The 16,229-nt window shown below is 54.5% G+C and overlaps 3 protein-coding genes across 6 annotated transcripts in view; 1 reads left to right on the top strand and 2 right to left on the bottom strand.

Moving 5' to 3' along the window:
• The window catches only part of EXD3 (exonuclease 3'-5' domain containing 3), a 39,371-nt gene extending 29,799 nt beyond the window's left edge, over window positions 1-9,572 (bottom strand). For 3 of the 4 annotated variants that reach the window (XM_058159121.1, XM_058159120.1, XM_058159122.1), the window contains exons 1-8: window positions 9,172-9,572; window positions 8,891-8,976; window positions 4,746-4,804; window positions 4,278-4,439; window positions 3,765-3,932; window positions 1,798-1,851; window positions 1,455-1,594; window positions 835-935 (exon numbers count right to left, since the gene is read on the bottom strand). In XM_058159121.1, the coding sequence (XP_058015104.1) occupies window positions 835-935; window positions 1,455-1,594; window positions 1,798-1,851; window positions 3,765-3,932; window positions 4,278-4,439; window positions 4,746-4,804; window positions 8,891-8,976; window positions 9,172-9,524 (1,123 nt within the window). In that variant the 5' untranslated portion in view covers window positions 9,525-9,572. The other variant, XM_058159123.1, reaches the window with a different exon arrangement.
• CIMIP2A (ciliary microtubule inner protein 2A) lies at window positions 8,766-13,391 on the top strand. Its single transcript, XM_058159529.1, has 9 exons — window positions 8,766-8,793; window positions 8,912-9,112; window positions 9,265-9,499; window positions 9,963-10,177; window positions 10,606-10,967; window positions 11,553-11,670; window positions 12,236-12,330; window positions 12,609-12,726; window positions 13,168-13,391. Exons 1-9 carry the CDS (start codon window positions 8,766-8,768, stop codon window positions 13,254-13,256), a joined length of 1,461 nt encoding a protein of 486 aa, XP_058015512.1. The 3' UTR covers window positions 13,257-13,391.
• TUBB4B (tubulin beta 4B class IVb) lies at window positions 13,249-15,575 on the bottom strand. Its single transcript, XM_058159124.1, has 4 exons — window positions 15,420-15,575; window positions 15,213-15,321; window positions 14,941-15,051; window positions 13,249-14,451 (listed from the first exon to the last, which is right to left on the bottom strand). The coding sequence occupies exons 1-4, from the start codon at window positions 15,474-15,476 to the stop codon at window positions 13,391-13,393; spliced, it is 1,338 nt and encodes a 445-aa protein (XP_058015107.1). The 5' UTR covers window positions 15,477-15,575; the 3' UTR covers window positions 13,249-13,390.
• Between the last annotated feature and the right edge of the window lie 654 nt (window positions 15,576-16,229).

Here is a 16,229-nt window from a genome sequence, read left to right as displayed (position 1 = left end):
TAGTCCCAACAGATTCAGAGGGACCAACACCGGGAAGGCTCTGCTATTCAACTCCCCCTTGAAATACGTAAGTGTGTGCCTGTGTGTGTGATTCCAAGCAACAAAGGAGAGGGAGCGGGTACTTCCCCCAGAGAGATGCAGGAGAGTCCCACATTCTAGGGCAGCTCTCGCCTGCCCTCTGCTGTTGGCAGCAGCTCACTTCACAGGCGACCCACAGCCACCCCTCAGGCACCTGCAGTGCTTGAAGTCCCCAGGCAGGCAGTGGACCCTCCGTCCTCAGCAAGCTTTACAAGGCTGGCAAGGCCCTGCTGATCGCAGGGCGCCAATTTGAACCACCACCGGCCATAAGTTCACAGCTTAGCTTAGCAGTAAGAAGAATCTTGCTGGCTTGAAGTGAGGGCATTTTAAGGGACGGTGAATGGGGTAAAAGCGCTGAAGAAGGAAGCAGAACACGGGCGGTAATACTGGACCTGGCAATCTTGAAAGGCTGAAGCTTTTTTTCAGAAGCCAATTTCTAGCCCCCCCACTTTTTTAAAAAAAGGTTATTCTCAAAGGTGCCTTTGAACGAGGGAGTGAGCACGTGGCTGGTGATCTGTCCAGTAAATGAAAAATAACCATTTGTTTCACAGTCCTGAAGGACGTGCAGGGTTGGGCCATGCATTCTCTCTGGGCAGAAACTGGATTCTCGTGTGGAAACTGCTCTCTCTGGTCCCTTCAGACTGTGGGACCCGGTCCTCTCTCTCAATCAAAAACAACCCAGATTCCATCCAACTGCCAACCGGCCCCCAGGATGAGGGCTCCCCCCCACCCCCGGAACATGCCGGGCATGCCCACCTGGGTCCAGGCTGTATCTGTCCAGCAGCCGGAAGGCCATTTTATGCATCGTCCTGCAGTTGATCTTTTCTGGCCACTTACCAGGCAGGGCCCGATACTGTCTGAAAGAGACTCAAGCAGGTGGAGGGAGTCAGTCCAGCCAGCAAAATCCCTGGGCCTCCTGCCAGCTGCCCCTGACCCTGGGCAGAATTCCTCCCAGCCGCTTAACCAAGGATACCCCCTGTACATACAGGCACACGCACCACCCCCACCCCCACCCCCACCCCCACCCTGTGTGCTCCGATTCCTCAGGAGCACAGAAGACGTATCCGGGGACTCTTTTGAAACTGGATTCATATGACAGCCCGTTTGTGTGTGGGGGCCTTTTCGGCATTCAGCAGGTGGGACTCTGGTGCTCGAGGGAGGCTCCCCTTCCTCACGTTAAGTATAAGCAACAGTAAAGAAAGGACGAAAGCGGCAAGGAGGAAGAAATAACATTTACTCATTCTGCAGAGCCAATTTTGGGAAAGTTAGCCACTATTTCCCTTTTGCTGCCTGAGCTCAGCTGGCTGCAGGGGAGGGAATGCTGCTCCCCCAGGAAAGAAGTCCTCCCTGGGTGGCCTCCCAGCAGCCCCCCTCACCTTGCCAGGTCTTTGACCTGGAAGCCTGGAACAGACCACGAGTCCAGGAGCCTCAAGAGACTCTGCTGCAGCTCAGGGCTGCCTTCCACGTAAGCTTCGACGAGTTCCGTTTTGTCCTGAAGCAGCAATGGAATGCACATCTAGGGCACAGAAGAGGGAAGCCGCATTGGCACTCTGCGCTCTTGTTAGTCTAAAAGGCTGCAGGAAGAAACCCCAGAAGAGCTACCCAATCGGGCTAAACAGCCCTGAATGCTCTCTTGTCCCTGCAGATGGACAGCTAGTATTTCAGGGAGAAGCAGGAAGATGATGCAAAGGCAGCATCAGCATTTTGCACAGGATTTACCTTCTCAAATTCCAGGTCTGGTTGCAGTTTCAGTTTTATACTTAAAGTAGCAGCCTATGAAACAAGGAAAGGTGGGAGGAGGGTTCAGAAAGCTGCGCCAAGAGTCAGCAGAAAGGGTTTGTGGATGTACCTGCACGCACCCAGGCTGGCCTGCTGGCATTTTTCAAGGCAGCTCCTTGGGGTTGCTGAAACGTTCAAGCACAGCAAGAGGGCATCGTACCCCCTCTCAGCACACACACATTTCAGAAGGGGCACATCTCCCTCCGAGCAACTTTGGCCCCAAAGAGTTACCCGGCGTCTTCAAACACCAGTGACTCACCCTGCTGGTACTGTCCAGTTGGGCAATGAAACATCTGCAAGCAAACAGCCCAACTCAGAGGGCATGAAGAACTCCACCAACGTTATTCACCTCTGGTAGGGCTATTCATGCGTGTGCCTGGCCCAGAAGCCTCACCTGATCCAGCCTTTACAAGCAAAGCTTTCCCCACCTCCACCCCCAAGACACTCGGCCTGCAGGGATGCCCAGCAAGCGCTTGGGTCTCTGGCCATTCATTCAGAAGCGCACAAAGTGACTTTAAACGCACAGGGGATTTAAATGCAGAGCCTCCAATACAAACCCTCTGAAAAGCTGAAGACAACCAAAGGGGTGGGGGGTGGGGTGGGGGGAGAGCCAAAGCCATTCCCAGGCTTCTATTTTGATCAGTTTTGGAAATGGGAGTGAGAGGGGAGGGAGGAGGCTGGCAAGAAAAAAAACTGAGCAGACCCAACTGCGCCTCCGTGCCGTTCCCTTGCTGTTATTTTTATACACACTTGGGACTGGTTGCTCTCTGGAATGGAATCCAATGGGAACCACCGAGGACAGCCGAGAATTCGGCCGGCAAGGAGTGTGGGGATGCCGGACCATTGCAAATGCCTGACTAGCCGCTCTCCTCTGTGACCAGGGAGAGGCCCACCTGGGAAGCCCCCAGCAGCCCCCAAGGCCGCCGTCCTTCCCTTTTTTCCGAGCCGGGCTATCTGAGGGTAAATTACCTCTCAAAAGGGAGCCTCTGCCTGGCGGTCCCTTCCTTTCTCCTCCCTGGGGATCGAGTTATTCTGAATTCAGTCCCCCCCCCTCATTCTTTCACCAATGAGAGCACGCACGCAACCTCCCATCATTTGCCCTCCTCTCATAGGGTTGCAGGGAAAAGAACATTTCCTGAAGACCCGACTCCAAATTACTTAGCAGGGCAATGCTGAAAAGTCTGAGCGTTTGCCCCTTGTAACCCGAAAGGCCTTTCAAAAGGAAGAGACTTTTCCCAGGCCGGGATGCGGTCTGGGCCATCTCTGTAGCCGGGAGGGAGGGAGGCCTCCAGCTGAATGAAGGAAAATCGCTTCACTCCAGGCAGCCCACAGAAAGACGCCTCCTTCCCCAAAACCTCCAGGAACAAGCCGATCCCCCCCTTTTTAGAGGCACAGATATCATCTTTTTTTTAACCTTTAGGAGTTGTTTAAAAAACACAAATAAACAATGGAGGGCATTCATGCCGCCCGAAGCAGCCGCCATCCCTCCAACATGAAATATTGTGGCATGTTAAGCTGTGGGACCCCGCCAGTCAAAGGGGCCTTCCGTGTTCTTTGCGACATCATGGGGGCACCGAATTATGGTTGGTGGGGGGGAGAACGGCTTTTGTTCCCAAAAAGGCCCTCCTTTGTCCGGGGAGGGGTGTGTGTGCCAGGAAGGACGGTTCAGGCAGGCTCTCGGAACGGCTGGCTGGGGGGGGGGGGAACTCAGAAGGAGGCAGACTCCAGGCAGGGCCTGCAGGATTCCCACTTGGTTTCCCAAAGGAGCCTGGCAAGAGGGGGCTGGCCAGAGTTTCCCTAAGAGCCCCAGCCCTCCTGCGCCTGCCCCACCTGCTCCCAGGCCCCTTCCTCACAGTCCCAGAGGGAGAGCAATGCTGCCCCCCAGTGGCCAAGCGAGGGCACCTTACCTCTTTGAACTTCCCCTGCTGGCAGAGCTGGCTGATGAAGCCCAGCAAATGGTGGCGGTCTGCAGTGTGAAGCTGATAGATGATGACCAGGGGCTGCAGCAGGCTGACATTGCAGCGGGCAAGCAAGGGAAAGAGACGGGCCTGTAGCTTCTCCAGCTTTAAGCCAGACTGAGGACACCAGAGAGAGAGGGGGGGGGAGAGAGGGAGGGGCAGGCTGTGAATCCTAGACCCAAAGCAATGCAGGCCAAAATCCAGGAAACCGAGAAACGGGGGACCCCTCTTCCTTCTCCAAATCTGCTGGAAGTGCCAAACTTTGAGGGAAGTGGCAACCAACATCATCTGGCCACAAGGAGAGCCTGCAGAAGCCCCAGCGGGAGCCCAGATACCCCTCTGGAGGAGAAGCCGCTTCACTGCCACCCTTTCGAGAGGCAAATGGGCAAGGCCTCTGCATCTCTCCAGGGTACCCCAAGGCTCTGAGGCCTATGCCCGAGCTGAGTCCAGCAGTCTCCTTACCGGCTGATCACTGGCATGGCACTTTATCCAGCCCTGCAGCTCACGGACAATGTGGGTCAGCAAGACCGGCCCTCTCCAGTCCACACAGCAATCCAGCACATCCAGGAGCCAGACCAATGGGTCGTTCAGGCTGGCAAAGCCCAGGCGCATTTCTTCCCGGAGCTGGGGAAACCCAGAAGGATCTCTACTGACCCTGCTCTGCCAGCCCATGGGCCACAAATCCCATGTGGGACACCTGGCTTTTGAGAGGGCCAACCTCCCAGCGAGGGAGAAGGGGAGCCAGCACAAGCTGACCTGCAGAATCCCCTCGTGGTGGGAGCGGAACACCTGTGCTATTAACCAAGCAGCCCCCCCCGCCCCTGGTGGTCCCCAGGGGGGCCTGAGCGAGAGGGAGAGGCCACACAGCTTCCTCTTCAAGGCACTGTAGCAAATTTGGCAACTTCTTGTACAATGCTTTATCAAACTCACCTTTTCCATGTCCCTCCATGCCCAGAGAGCGTGAAGTTTCTGGAGCAAGGGGTCTTGCTCTAAAGGGAAGACAGAGAAAACCCAGGAAAGGAGAGAAACAAACTGTAAAGTGGTTCTTTCCACCCGCGGGGCCCAGGGCTCCCGCCGTACACACACATACCCACAATTCTTGGGTGGAGCTTATAGCTTGGCCAAGGAGAGCCCTCCTACCCTGCTGAGGGCATCGGTGTCTCCTGAACAAAACACGAAAACCATCTTTGCCTTTCCAGTGCTCATCTAAATGGCTAACATGATTGCTAACAGAATGGCTAACAGAAATAAAGACCAAAGGGCCAAATCTTTGCCTATCCAGAATATTGTCACCTGGGGTGGGGAGGGCTTGTTGTAATGATCTCCTCTGGCCAGCCACTCCACCCAGGAAGGCCCCCTGGGAACTCGGGGCCAACAAGAGGCCTGATCATCTGCTTCCTGGCTGGGCTGGGCCCTCTGACCTTCCTCCCTTCAAGGAAGTGCTGGTCCGCAAAGACCCAAAACTGCCTCTCCCTCCCCTTGGCATTCCGTTTTCCCTACGTAGGGGAGCAGGAAATGCAGGCTCCAGTGCCTTGGCTGGCAAGACACCTTAGAGCAAGGCTGTTAAACTTGTGGCCTGCGGGCCAGATGTACCACAGGCTGCCCACGCCTATGCCCAGTTTAGCGAAGGGGGGGGAAGTCACGATGTGTCATGTGACGTTGTGAGTTTGACATATTGAAATGGCAGCCCTGAAACTACCAGTTCTCCTGAAAACAGCCCTCTGGACAGGAGCAGGACAGCACTCCCTCCCATCCTGCAGTCCTGCAGAAGTGGGAGGAGGCTGGCAGGCTGACTCTCCCGGGGACAGGGCTGGGAGGGTGCCAGGTCTGGTCCCCAAAGTTTGGGGTGGAACAGCTGAGGCTTCCAGCCTTTTGAGGCCTGGGAGATGCTGGGCAAGCAGTCCTTTGTAGGCAGCCGCAGCTCAGTCTGAGCCAGGCCGTCCTCCTCCCCCACAGACAAAATGGAGGGGAGGGGTAGTACCTCAACCTGCAGGTGTGTCTGTCTCTGCTTCTCAGAATTGGACCTCAAAGAAAGAGGGTTTAAAGGGCAGTGTGAAAGGAGTCCCTGTGTGTGTGCACAGGGAGGCGGGGGACTTGATGGCTCAGCACGGTGGGTGCGGGGGGGTAGGGCACCCAGAGATCTGAGCAATATGGCTCTGGCAGAGAGTAACTCTTGCCTGCTGGAGCCTCTGCCTGCAAAGGAGAAGAGGGAGCTGGGCCTTCAGCTTGGCAGGCTGACAGCCTGGGGCTCCAGGCCTTTAATTTGAGGAAGTAGTCCCCCCCTCGCCCCGCCCTGCAAATTCAGTGTTTGTCTTGGAAACAGCTCAACAGGGACTGCCTGTTGCAGGAAGGACAGACAGAGGGAGGGCAACAGGCAGAGGTGACCAATTAGATGGGGGGAGGGCTGGAGCACAGCAGAGAATCCAAGAAGGCAGCCAAAGTTTCCTTGGAGTGCTTACATCTGGTGGAAGCATGCAGTCTTCTCAGACCGTGGCTGGGTGAGAATTTTCTGGGAAGTTTTGGAAATATTCACAGGCTCCCTCGCCAAGGGCTTTCCAAACTTAGGAACATTTTTCTACTGAACTTGGCTTCTCCAAGCAATTTTTCCTGCACTGTAACACCCCCCCACACCTCTATCCTACCCACCCACATTCTATAGGACTAATTTCTTTTAGGACACAAACCAGCTATTACCCAAAGACAATTTAGATCATATTTCTCCCTGGTCCCCAAAGGTCTCCCTGCTAAAGCTTGTTTTATGCAAAACATAGATGGGGGAGCCTGGCAGCTCTTCCCCTCCCCTCCCTCTAGAATAAGAGGGCCAGAAAAAAGGGCCATGGGTGTTCCTGTGGACTCTCCCCTCTCCCTTTTTCCAAATCCAAAAAGAATTAGTAAAACTTTCTAAACATGCAGGAGGGAAGGGATGCACAAAAGCACATAGATCCAAACTTGCAAAGTCCAAGAAAGGGGGGGAGGGGTTTTTCCACCAATGGCTCCAGGAAACCTCTGGGTCCAATTTGCAGGGGACTAAAACCCTTCATAGGTTTTAGAGGGACTCATTTAAAGAAGGAGACCCGCAGCCCAGAAATACCTCCCTCTCTACAACTACCTGGTATTCTTTGTGGCCAACCTCACATTTCAAAAACTACCTATTGGCTGGTATCTAAAAACAGGGACCCCTAGAGGGTGAAGGACTCCACACAAGGAGCCAGGAAAAGGAGAAGGAAGAGCCATCAGAAGCTGGGCCTCACCACTGGAGCCATGACTTGGGCAATCTTCCACCAGGGTGTCTTCTGGGGGAGGGAAGACAGCTGCCCCCTTGTCCTGGAGGGAGGAGAGAATTTGGTTACTCGCAATAAGTGGATGACAGACACCAAATGTCACCTCTGCTACCCCTGACCCTCGGGGCTGGGATAGCTTCATCCCAAGAAAATGATTCGGTCTGAAGGGAGGAGGAGGAGGAGGAGGAGGAGGTCTGCGCTCCTTGGGGAAGCCACTGCCAAAAGCCGGAAGAAAAGCTGCTGAGGAAGCGTTGAGGGTGACCTTTCTTTGATTCCTTTCCAGGTTGCCTAACTGCGACTTCCTGGCCACTGCTGAGATGCTAATTAAACCAAGGCCTCCCTACAAAAGAAAGGTGTAAAGCAAGCCCAACTCAAGGAACATGACCTGGCGGCCATTCCCTGCACAAAGCACAGGAGTCCAAAGGCACATGTAGAAGCCAACTTCTCTGAGCTGGCATTTCACTGGCACCAGGATTCGCCAGGCATGGCCTCTCCAGTGAGCTAAAGGCTGAAGAAATGCACAGGGAGCCAGCATTTATTCTTGAGAATAAAAACACCTGCATAGGGAAAGAGAGCCAGGTGTTATCTGGACAATTGCTGAGTGTGCTGCTTTTGTTTTGTTTTGTTTTTCACTGAGAGTTTAACTTAAAAGATTTTAAAAAAAAAACCTTCCAGAACATAAAAAAAATTAAGATGCGCTGCTGTCTATCTGAAAAATTAGAGGCTGCTGGATGCACTGCCAACAGGATTTCCAGGAATGTAGATTTCCCCCCCCCCCAAAGTTGTGTGGAGCACCGGCAGTCTCTATAGCTGACATGTGATCCCTTTAACATTTCTTAGGGGTTACAGACTTCAAAAAACACCCACAAACCACATGAAAGTGACCAGTAAAGTCAAAAGCCCTTGACAATGGACAGCCAGTCAGCTGCTGTTCCTGGTAGAGAGCTCTTCAAGGATCTACTTCATTTCCAAAGATCTGATCCTACAGCTCCATCCACATTAGAAAGCACTGAAAGAAGATCCTGTCCAGCAGACCGATCAACCATGAGACATGCTCAAAACTCACCCGCCTGTAGTGCTCGCTCACACACACACACACACAAACACACACAAGGCCTAAGGTGCAGAGAGTCATTCCAGGGATACAGCAGCTGCAGGCTCATCTGGGAAGGGGGTCTCGGAGCTCTGCTAAGCCCAGTCGCCCCCACTGAAACCGACACCAGACTCAGGAGGATCAGTGGCCGAAGTCCAACAGCTGCACTTGAGGAAGGCGGCCATCCTTGGAGAGCAGCCAATGGCGTTTTCAACAGAAAAATGCCCACAGAAGCCACCACCATCGGATCGCCGGCAAGCATCCATGGCTGATGGCATCCAGGCCTGGCAGGTGAGGCCAGCTGTGACCCTGGAGGAGAGGCTGACAGCATCCAGTCCCAGCCGGGGCACTCAAGAGGGAGGCAGGCAGGCAGGCAGCTCCCCTGGCCTTTGGCTTCCTCCAGCTCAGGGGTCTCCAATCTTGGCAACTTTAAGACTTGTGGACTTCAACTCCCAGAATTCCTCAGCCAGCAAAACTGGCTGAGGAACTCTGGGAGCTGAAGTCCACAAGTCTTAAAGTTGCCAAGGTTGCAAACCCCTGCTCCACCCATTCGCCAAAGGCCACCAGGAGGCCGGAATGGAGCCAGCCGCTCGCTCCAGCTTCGGCCCTTAAGAGCCCGGGAAAAGCAGCCCGAGGCGGGACGGGGAGGCCCGGCTGAGGGGAGGGAAGCGGCTCCCTCAGGCGTGGGGTCGAGCACCCACCTGCTCCCCGGAGGCCTCCAGCCTTCAGTCCGGCGGGGCTTTCCTCGCCCGGAGGGATAGCTGAGGAGCTGCTGCTGCTGCTGCTGCTGCGGGAGAAGGAAGCGAAGCCCTCCGGTTATTCGGGAGTTGCCTCCCGCTCACCGGAGCCCCGCGCTGGGAAAACCGGGCGAGAGCCGAGCCTTCCCGGCCTTTGGATCACCGTTTCCGCCGCGCCGGCCCCGGGTGCCCTTCCAGAGAGCCGAACGCGACGCCTCCCCCCCCCACCCGCGGCCTCCCCTCACCGGGCCAGGCGGCCGGAAGTGGCGCTCCGCCTGTGCGCCGCCCAAACGGTCCCCCGGGCGCGGCAACCCCCGGGCGGAACCTTCGCTCGACAGGCGGCGGAACAACGTCCCCGCGAGGCAGGGCTGCGTCCGGGTCGCCGATCCTGTGCTGCCCCCTCGCGGCCGCCCCGGCGGTGGGATGGGAGGCCTCGAGGGGAAAGGCGGCGGCCCCAGCTCAGCCTCGGGCTGGCCAGGGACGAGGCCGCCGTCCCTCCGCCTGGAGGCTGGTTCACAATGGTCGCCCGGGTGACGCGGCCGGGCCCAGCCCTCTGGCCGCTGAAGGCACCCGGTGAGCAGCGGCGCTGGTCCACCATGACAGCAGCCCAGAAGTGCAGCTTCTTCCCTCAGGAGCCCTACTACATCCCTGGGTGAGCCGAAGAAAGGCTATTGAATGCCAGGCTCCCAGCAGAGCTTCCCCCTACAGGGGCAGTCTACCGCTGAGCCCAGGGCACCCGGCTGTTTTCTACGGAACTTGGGAAGGCCGTGCCGCCTCCTTTGCCTGCGCCCCTTCCAAAAGCTTTCTGGCTTAAGGGTTTGGTTGACATCCCCCCCCCGCCCCACATTGCTCCCAATCCCTTTTCCTTTTCCACTCCTTTATTTAAATCTTTTATTGGATTTCCTAAACCAATAAAATTGCCATGGCAGATCTCTGATATTGGTGCCAAGCAACTTTTATTGATGCTAAATTAATGCCATTTCCTGCCATGCTAAACTGTGAATTCATTTCCTTTTACCCGTTTGTGCCTCTCCAGATATGGAGGCTTTTACCCTCAGGTCCGCTACCACGTTGGGCAAAGCTTCGGCAGAACAACCTCCAGGATGCTGACCGACCCTGAGGTCCGCAAGAGCCCATGCTCCGTTCTGACACCTTTGAGGAGGCCCAAGTTCACAGAAGACTTCAGCCAGCAGAAACTCCCTGCACCAGACAGGATGGATCAGGGCCAGTTGTACATCCCAGGATACACAGGTGAGCATCTGAAAGAAAGCTGGGAGAGGGACATGAAGCTGGGGCCCTAGTGGGCAAGAAGGCTCCTTAGTCTCTTGCTGCCTCTACTGCTGCCTCTACTGCTGTCTGGCTGGACTAAACAATACTGAATCGTGGCACAGAACTATATACTCAGAACTATACAGCTGGCCAAATATTCACAGATCAATTTTATCCTACCACCGAAGATCCTCTTACCAAAAAAACCAACCAAATCCTGCTCCAGAGTAGCATTCCAGGAGTGGATGATATCAGGACTTACCCAACGGGCTTTTTGCACATGAGCAGGGCTTCACCTCGACTGCCAGCCCCACATCTCTACCTGTTTTGCTGGCTTTGTAGGGAGCCCCAGAATGATTGAAAAGGTTGAATTTAGGATGTTGGTTTTCTCCCTTTATTTCCCTCTCTAGGATTTGTACCCTACAGCGGTTGCTTTCCTATTCCAGGCCAAGACTTCCAGCTCCCTTTGCCAAAGGTTCTTCCCCTGCCTGACCCTCCTCGATGGACCCATCCAGCACCATTGGCAGCTGAGAGAAAAGTCATCCCCTGCCATCCCGCCATCCGGCTGGCCTGTGGGCCCGGATGGAGGCAGTTTGCAGCCACAGCCAGCTCACAGCTGGGCTCCCCGAAAGGCGAGCAAAGGTTTCTCTGCCACCCGGACATTGCGCTGGTGTGTGGTCAGGAGGAGCGCCGAGGACCTTGCAAGGCTGGCATGTCCTTAGTGTGCGGACAGGGCTGGAGGGGGCCTCCTTGCCGGGCAGGAACTGATCAGGTAAGGTGCTCAAAAACAGGCCCCGAGATAGAGACCAGCTATAATGAGCAGACCACAGAACAGAGGCGCCTAAATCCTGGGGCAATTCCCATCTGTGACCAAGGTGCAAATAGCAGTCAAGATCTTTGTCCAATCTCAATGGTAGACAGCTATTCCTGATGGGGTGGCCCCCAATGGGTGCAACAGCTTCTATAAATATTAGATTGGGACCGTTAGGTCTAGCCCATTACCCCTGAAGCCCAGAGGGAGCCACAATTTCCTTATGAATTTGCCCAGAACGTGAGACCAGCAAGAACCCTTCTGACAATATTCATTTGCACCTATGGGAAGGAGTATGGGATTCTTGTTGTTTTGCACTTTAGTCCAAGAAACTTACTACTTGGAGCTCAAGAAAGCAGCTTTACTGGCCCAGTCCCTCAACTGGCTTTGTACCTAACCGGGAGTAAAACTCATTATCCAATGATCAGCCTGATGCCTTAAGAGCTACAGCAACTGGCTTCTATTGCTTTGAAAGATAGTTGCGTTTTTCCTGCAGAAAGTCAGACACAACTGTTTTTTGTTTTTGGTTCTTCCTTTGGCTCTCAGCCAACCAGGACAGAAGGAGTGCCTTTGCCACTGGTAACAGAAACAGTGGATGTCAGGCGGTTTGACCGGACCCCCAAGATGGATCTGCCCAACCTCATTCAGCGAAAAGCTATCTCAGGTAAACTATGGGCAATGGTGAGATAAGAGTATCAAGTCTTCCTCCCCTCATACAGGGTGCTCCCTGCTGTAGGCCCTGCTTTTTTAACTAGGGTTATAGAAATGGGATCAGGAAAAGCACATTGAAACAGAGGGCTATTTCCTTTCTCAAAAAAAAAAAAAAATCATTTGAGCAGTGAAGCATTTTTTTGAGCTAACAGCATGCCCCTCCCTGCCCCTAATCTTCCCCAGATGCCTCAGCCAGTGCCCACCCCTCCATTCAGGAGCTTGCTCCAGCATGCCAATTTGAGCTGGGAAGTGTTGGATAGAACACCTGCATCTGCCTGATGCCCTCCAGGCATGCCAAGGTGGTGGCCAGGAGTTCCAAGAGCTGAAGCATAATTCTGGGAAGAACAGAGAGCAATTGTATGCCAAAGATTCAGCCCCTTCCTGATTCTCACTAGGCAAGATTGGTTTTAAAAAAGCCACAGCCCCACACCCACTCTTGTTCTGGGCCTAGAAGGCGTAAAAAGATTTGTAGCCGCAGCCACTTTTGGTCCTGAGCAGCTCCCTGGAACTTTTCACAGGATATGCTGGATTTATCCCATGCTTCACCTGGATTATGGGAGTCAACTACCTGAAGGGAGTGAAAGATGCCATGAACAATTTTGATAGAAACCAGGTAATACTGGTGCAGGGAAGGGGGAGGGGGCTGGGCCCATCATTCCCTAACAGCTCATATTGAACATCGATGCTGTCTGGAGACAAATAAACTGGTCTCCAGAAATAATTTCTTATCTAGGGAAGGCTCCTGGGCCAGGGGTCCAGCTTGACAGCCCTTTCCTCTTGCAACGCTACATCTGTGCAGCAAAGCCGGGAGGGGGTGTGTGCTATAGCATCGAATTTAGCAGATCCCAAAACAAGCTTTCCCACCTAACACACTTGATTGTCCTTCCTCAGGAAAGGCTAAGAAACCCCATGCATAGTTTTGGACAGCGCCTGCCCCACACTTACTGGCCCAACACAAAGATCTACAACAGCAAAGGCCTGGTTCCATTCTACACTGGGTTTGTGCCAAGTAAGTGATGGGACCTGTCAGGCTAAGACAAGTTTCTCCCCATTAGCTCCTCAGGGCAGGTGAGATCTGTTGAACATAAAGCATTTGCTCCCAGGGCCTCTGGCTACACAGAACTGAACACCCAAGGACAGTTAGCAGCTGCAATTTGACTCAGGCTGACAGCTGCTTAGTCCTGGTTATGAAACATGACGAGCAAGGAGAGCACTGGCAACACTTTTTGCCCATCTTCTGGCCAGTAAGCTCCTTGGTAACCTTTCCAAAAAACAGTGTTCCTGTGACTGCTTCGGCCTGCTGAAGTTTTACTTGCAGAGAAAGAACAATAAAGTCTTTACACCCGGTCCCTCTTTTAACATACCACTCAATCCTACTGTGTTGCCACATTCAGAAAGAACCAGTTGGAACATGCAGAGCTGCTGACTTGGGGTTTTTCTTCCCTCCCAGCTATCCGTGAAAATTATGCCCTAACTTTTGGCAACAGCACTCGGAAAGCTTATTACGATGAAGTATTGCGGAGACAACATACAGGATGAAAATGTTTTTAATGTCCGTACAGCATCAGACAGGTGACATAACAACAACACAGCACACATAAACAGAGGTCTTGAACAAATAAAGTTTGTGACACCTTTGAACAGAACAAAGAGGTGTGACCCCAGCCTCCGGTCTAAGCTGCTTCTTCCTCTGCTTCCTCTTCAAACTCACCCTCTTCCTCGGCTGTTGCATCCTGGTACTGCTGGTATTCTGAGACAAGGTCATTCATGTTGCTCTCAGCCTCAGTGAACTCCATCTCATCCATGCCCTCCCCAGTGTACCAATGCAGGAAAGCCTTGCGGCGGAACATAGCTGTGAACTGCTCAGAGATGCGCTTGAAGAGTTCCTGGATGGCAGTGCTGTTGCCAATGAAGGTGGCTGACATCTTAAGGCCACGAGGAGGGATGTCACAGACAGCAGTCTTCACGTTATTGGGGATCCACTCCACAAAGTAGCTGCTATTCTTGTTCTGGACATTCAGCATCTGCTCATCCACCTCCTTCATCGACATGCGCCCACGGAAAACTGCCGCAACCGTGAGGTAGCGCCCATGACGGGGGTCGCAGGCTGCCATCATGTTCTTGGCATCGAACATCTGCTGGGTGAGCTCAGGCACCGTCAGGGCACGGTACTGCTGGCTCCCACGACTGGTCAGCGGAGCAAAGCCAGGCATAAAAAAATGTAGCCGAGGAAAGGGAACCATGTTGACTGCTAGCTTGCGCAGGTCAGCATTTAGCTGGCCTGGGAACCGCAGACAAGTGGTCACTCCACTCATTGTGGCTGACACCAGGTGATTGAGATCGCCATAGGTAGGAGTGGTCAGTTTCAGGGTCCGGAAACAAATATCATACAGGGCCTCGTTATCAATACAATAGGTCTCATCTGTGTTTTCCACCAGCTGGTGGACTGAGAGAGTGGCATTGTAGGGCTCAACCACAGTGTCTGACACTTTGGGGGAGGGGACAACGCTAAAAGTGTTCATAATCCTGTCCGGGTACTCTTCACGGATCTTGCTGATCAGGAGCGTCCCCATGCCAGAACCAGTGCCACCCCCCAGGGAATGTGTGAGTTGGAAACCCTGGAGACAGTCACAGCTTTCAGCTTCTTTCCTTACAACATCGAGTACAGAGTCAACAAGCTCAGCCCCCTCAGTGTAATGGCCCTTGGCCCAGTTGTTGCCTGCTCCACTCTGACCTACAAGGGAGGAGGAAGCAAGCAGGAGAATGAACACCCATTACATGAGCCCGTAATGTGCTTCAGTCAGATTAGTGCACAAAATCCATCATTTAGCAGCAGCTAACGGCCCATTTAGATGCCAAGGTTTCAGATCCCACCTTCCTCAAATGGTCTGGGCCCCATCCAGTGACATGGCACCTCTGTATATGGATGCTCCTGCACTGCTTGAGCAGCTCTTTTGCACAACCGCGCCTGCCTGGAATGAGGCTCCCTGCAGATCAGCCTCAGTAGGCCCTTCCTCAGTTCTCCCTCTCCCTGGCAGCAATTCCAGTCGAACACCCCCCCCCAACACACTTAGATCGCCTCAGTAAGCGACCCCCGGATTCCCTAACCTCAAGCCTCCAATCCTACTAAGCAAAGGAAGAAATGCGCTGCACCCTTCACTTGGATGCCGTGCGGGGCGCGCCATCTGACCCCAAATCCGTCGGCCAACCGAGCATCACCTACCGAAGACGAAGTTGTCGGGCCGGAAAATCTGCCCGAAGGGGCCCGAGCGCACCGAGTCCATGGTGCCCGGCTCCAGATCCACCAGCACAGCCCGAGGGACGTACTTGCCGCCTGCGAAGTAAAGGCCAGCTCAGGCACACCACCCGAAGCCCCGCCGGCTCTCTCGCCGCCTTCCCAAGACTACAAGCCCCATCCCCTCCCCGTCGGGCCTCTGGCGAGCTCCGAGCCCCCTCGGTCCCGGCGCTCAGAGGCACCGCGCCCGGCAGACCCACCGGTGGCCTCGTTGTAGTAGACGTTGATGCGTTCCAGCTGGAGGTCGCTGTCGCCGTGATACGTGCCGGTAGGGTCGATGCCATGCTCGTCCGAGATCACCTCCCAGAACTAAGGGGGGGAAAGCGAGAAGAGATATGAGAAGGCCTCGCAGGCAGCCTCCCGAGACCCACCCGGCCTCCTCCGACTTCTTGGCCGGCTAGGCTGACCTTGGCGCCGATCTGGTTGCCGCACTGGCCTGCCTGCAAATGTACGATCTCCCTCATGACGTCGGAACCGACGGGCGGGATCGGCCTCTTCTCTGCGGTCCGGGTAACGAGACGAGCAACGCCGACGGCACGACGAATACTAGCTGCGTCAAGGTAACGGACACCTTTATATACTAGGTGCAAGAAAGGGGGCGGAGCTGCGTAGTCGTGCGCGTCCTCTCAATCTCATTCCACCGTTTTCGTAATCCGCCTTGCCGATGGTGATTGGGCGAAAATGTTCAAACTGCGCTATAGATTGGGCGTTCGAGATGCCAGTCTTAACCGAAAACCGCCCCGCGCTTGAACGTTTTTTAGCGCGAGGACGTTCTCCCTCGAATTTTCTATTAGAACGTTACAACGGTCGTCCGAAACTCCTCCTCCTCCTCGCGTTCGTTCCCCGTGCTCTCTACCAATGGAAAAAAAAAACCCCGAAGGAGCCTCTTCTATTGGGTGATTTGAATGAATGATGGAGACCTCTAATTGGCGGCCGAGAGGAGACGCGTCTCCTAGTAACGGTCGCCCGCGCGAATGTAGGCGCGAGAACCTGTTCACTACGGCGACTACGTTAAGAGCGCAAGCTCCCCGCGCACTGCGTTGTCGGCATGGCGGTTGCGGTGGACGCCGTAAACAAGACGCTCCTTAGCAACGGGGCTCCGTTACCTTAGCAACGCCTCTAGGGCAGCTGACAGCATCCTCCACAATGGAGACCCAGGGCTGTAAACAGACCTCAACCCGAAGCACTGTTTTTCTGTCCTCAGCTGCTGCGGTGAA

This window comes from Ahaetulla prasina, chromosome 16 (assembly GCF_028640845.1).
Source record: "Ahaetulla prasina isolate Xishuangbanna chromosome 16, ASM2864084v1, whole genome shotgun sequence".
In the NCBI taxonomy this organism is placed as follows: domain Eukaryota; kingdom Metazoa; phylum Chordata; class Lepidosauria; order Squamata; family Colubridae; genus Ahaetulla; species Ahaetulla prasina.
This window is presented reverse-complemented; position numbering and strand designations above follow the sequence as displayed.

Bases quoted from the DNA above. Each gene is read 5' to 3' on its own strand.
- CIMIP2A (XM_058159529.1), top strand. From the start codon at position 8,766: ATGGAGCCAGCCGCTCGCTCCAGCTTCG. The intron at 9,113-9,264 runs GTGCCCTTCCAG...TTCGCTCGACAG, and splicing joins TTCCGCCGCGCCGGCCCCGG to GCGGCGGAACAACGTCCCCG. The intron at 12,331-12,608 runs GTAATACTGGTG...GTCCTTCCTCAG, and splicing joins ACAATTTTGATAGAAACCAG to GAAAGGCTAAGAAACCCCAT.
- TUBB4B (XM_058159124.1), bottom strand. From the start codon at position 15,476: ATGAGGGAGATCGTACATTTGCAGGCAGGCCAGTGCGGCAACCAGATC. The intron at 15,052-15,212 runs GTGGGTCTGCCG...TTTACTTCGCAG, and splicing joins CTACTACAACGAGGCCACCG to GCGGCAAGTACGTCCCTCGG. The intron at 14,452-14,940 runs GTAGGTGATGCT...CCTCCCTTGTAG, and splicing joins GCCCGACAACTTCGTCTTCG to GTCAGAGTGGAGCAGGCAAC.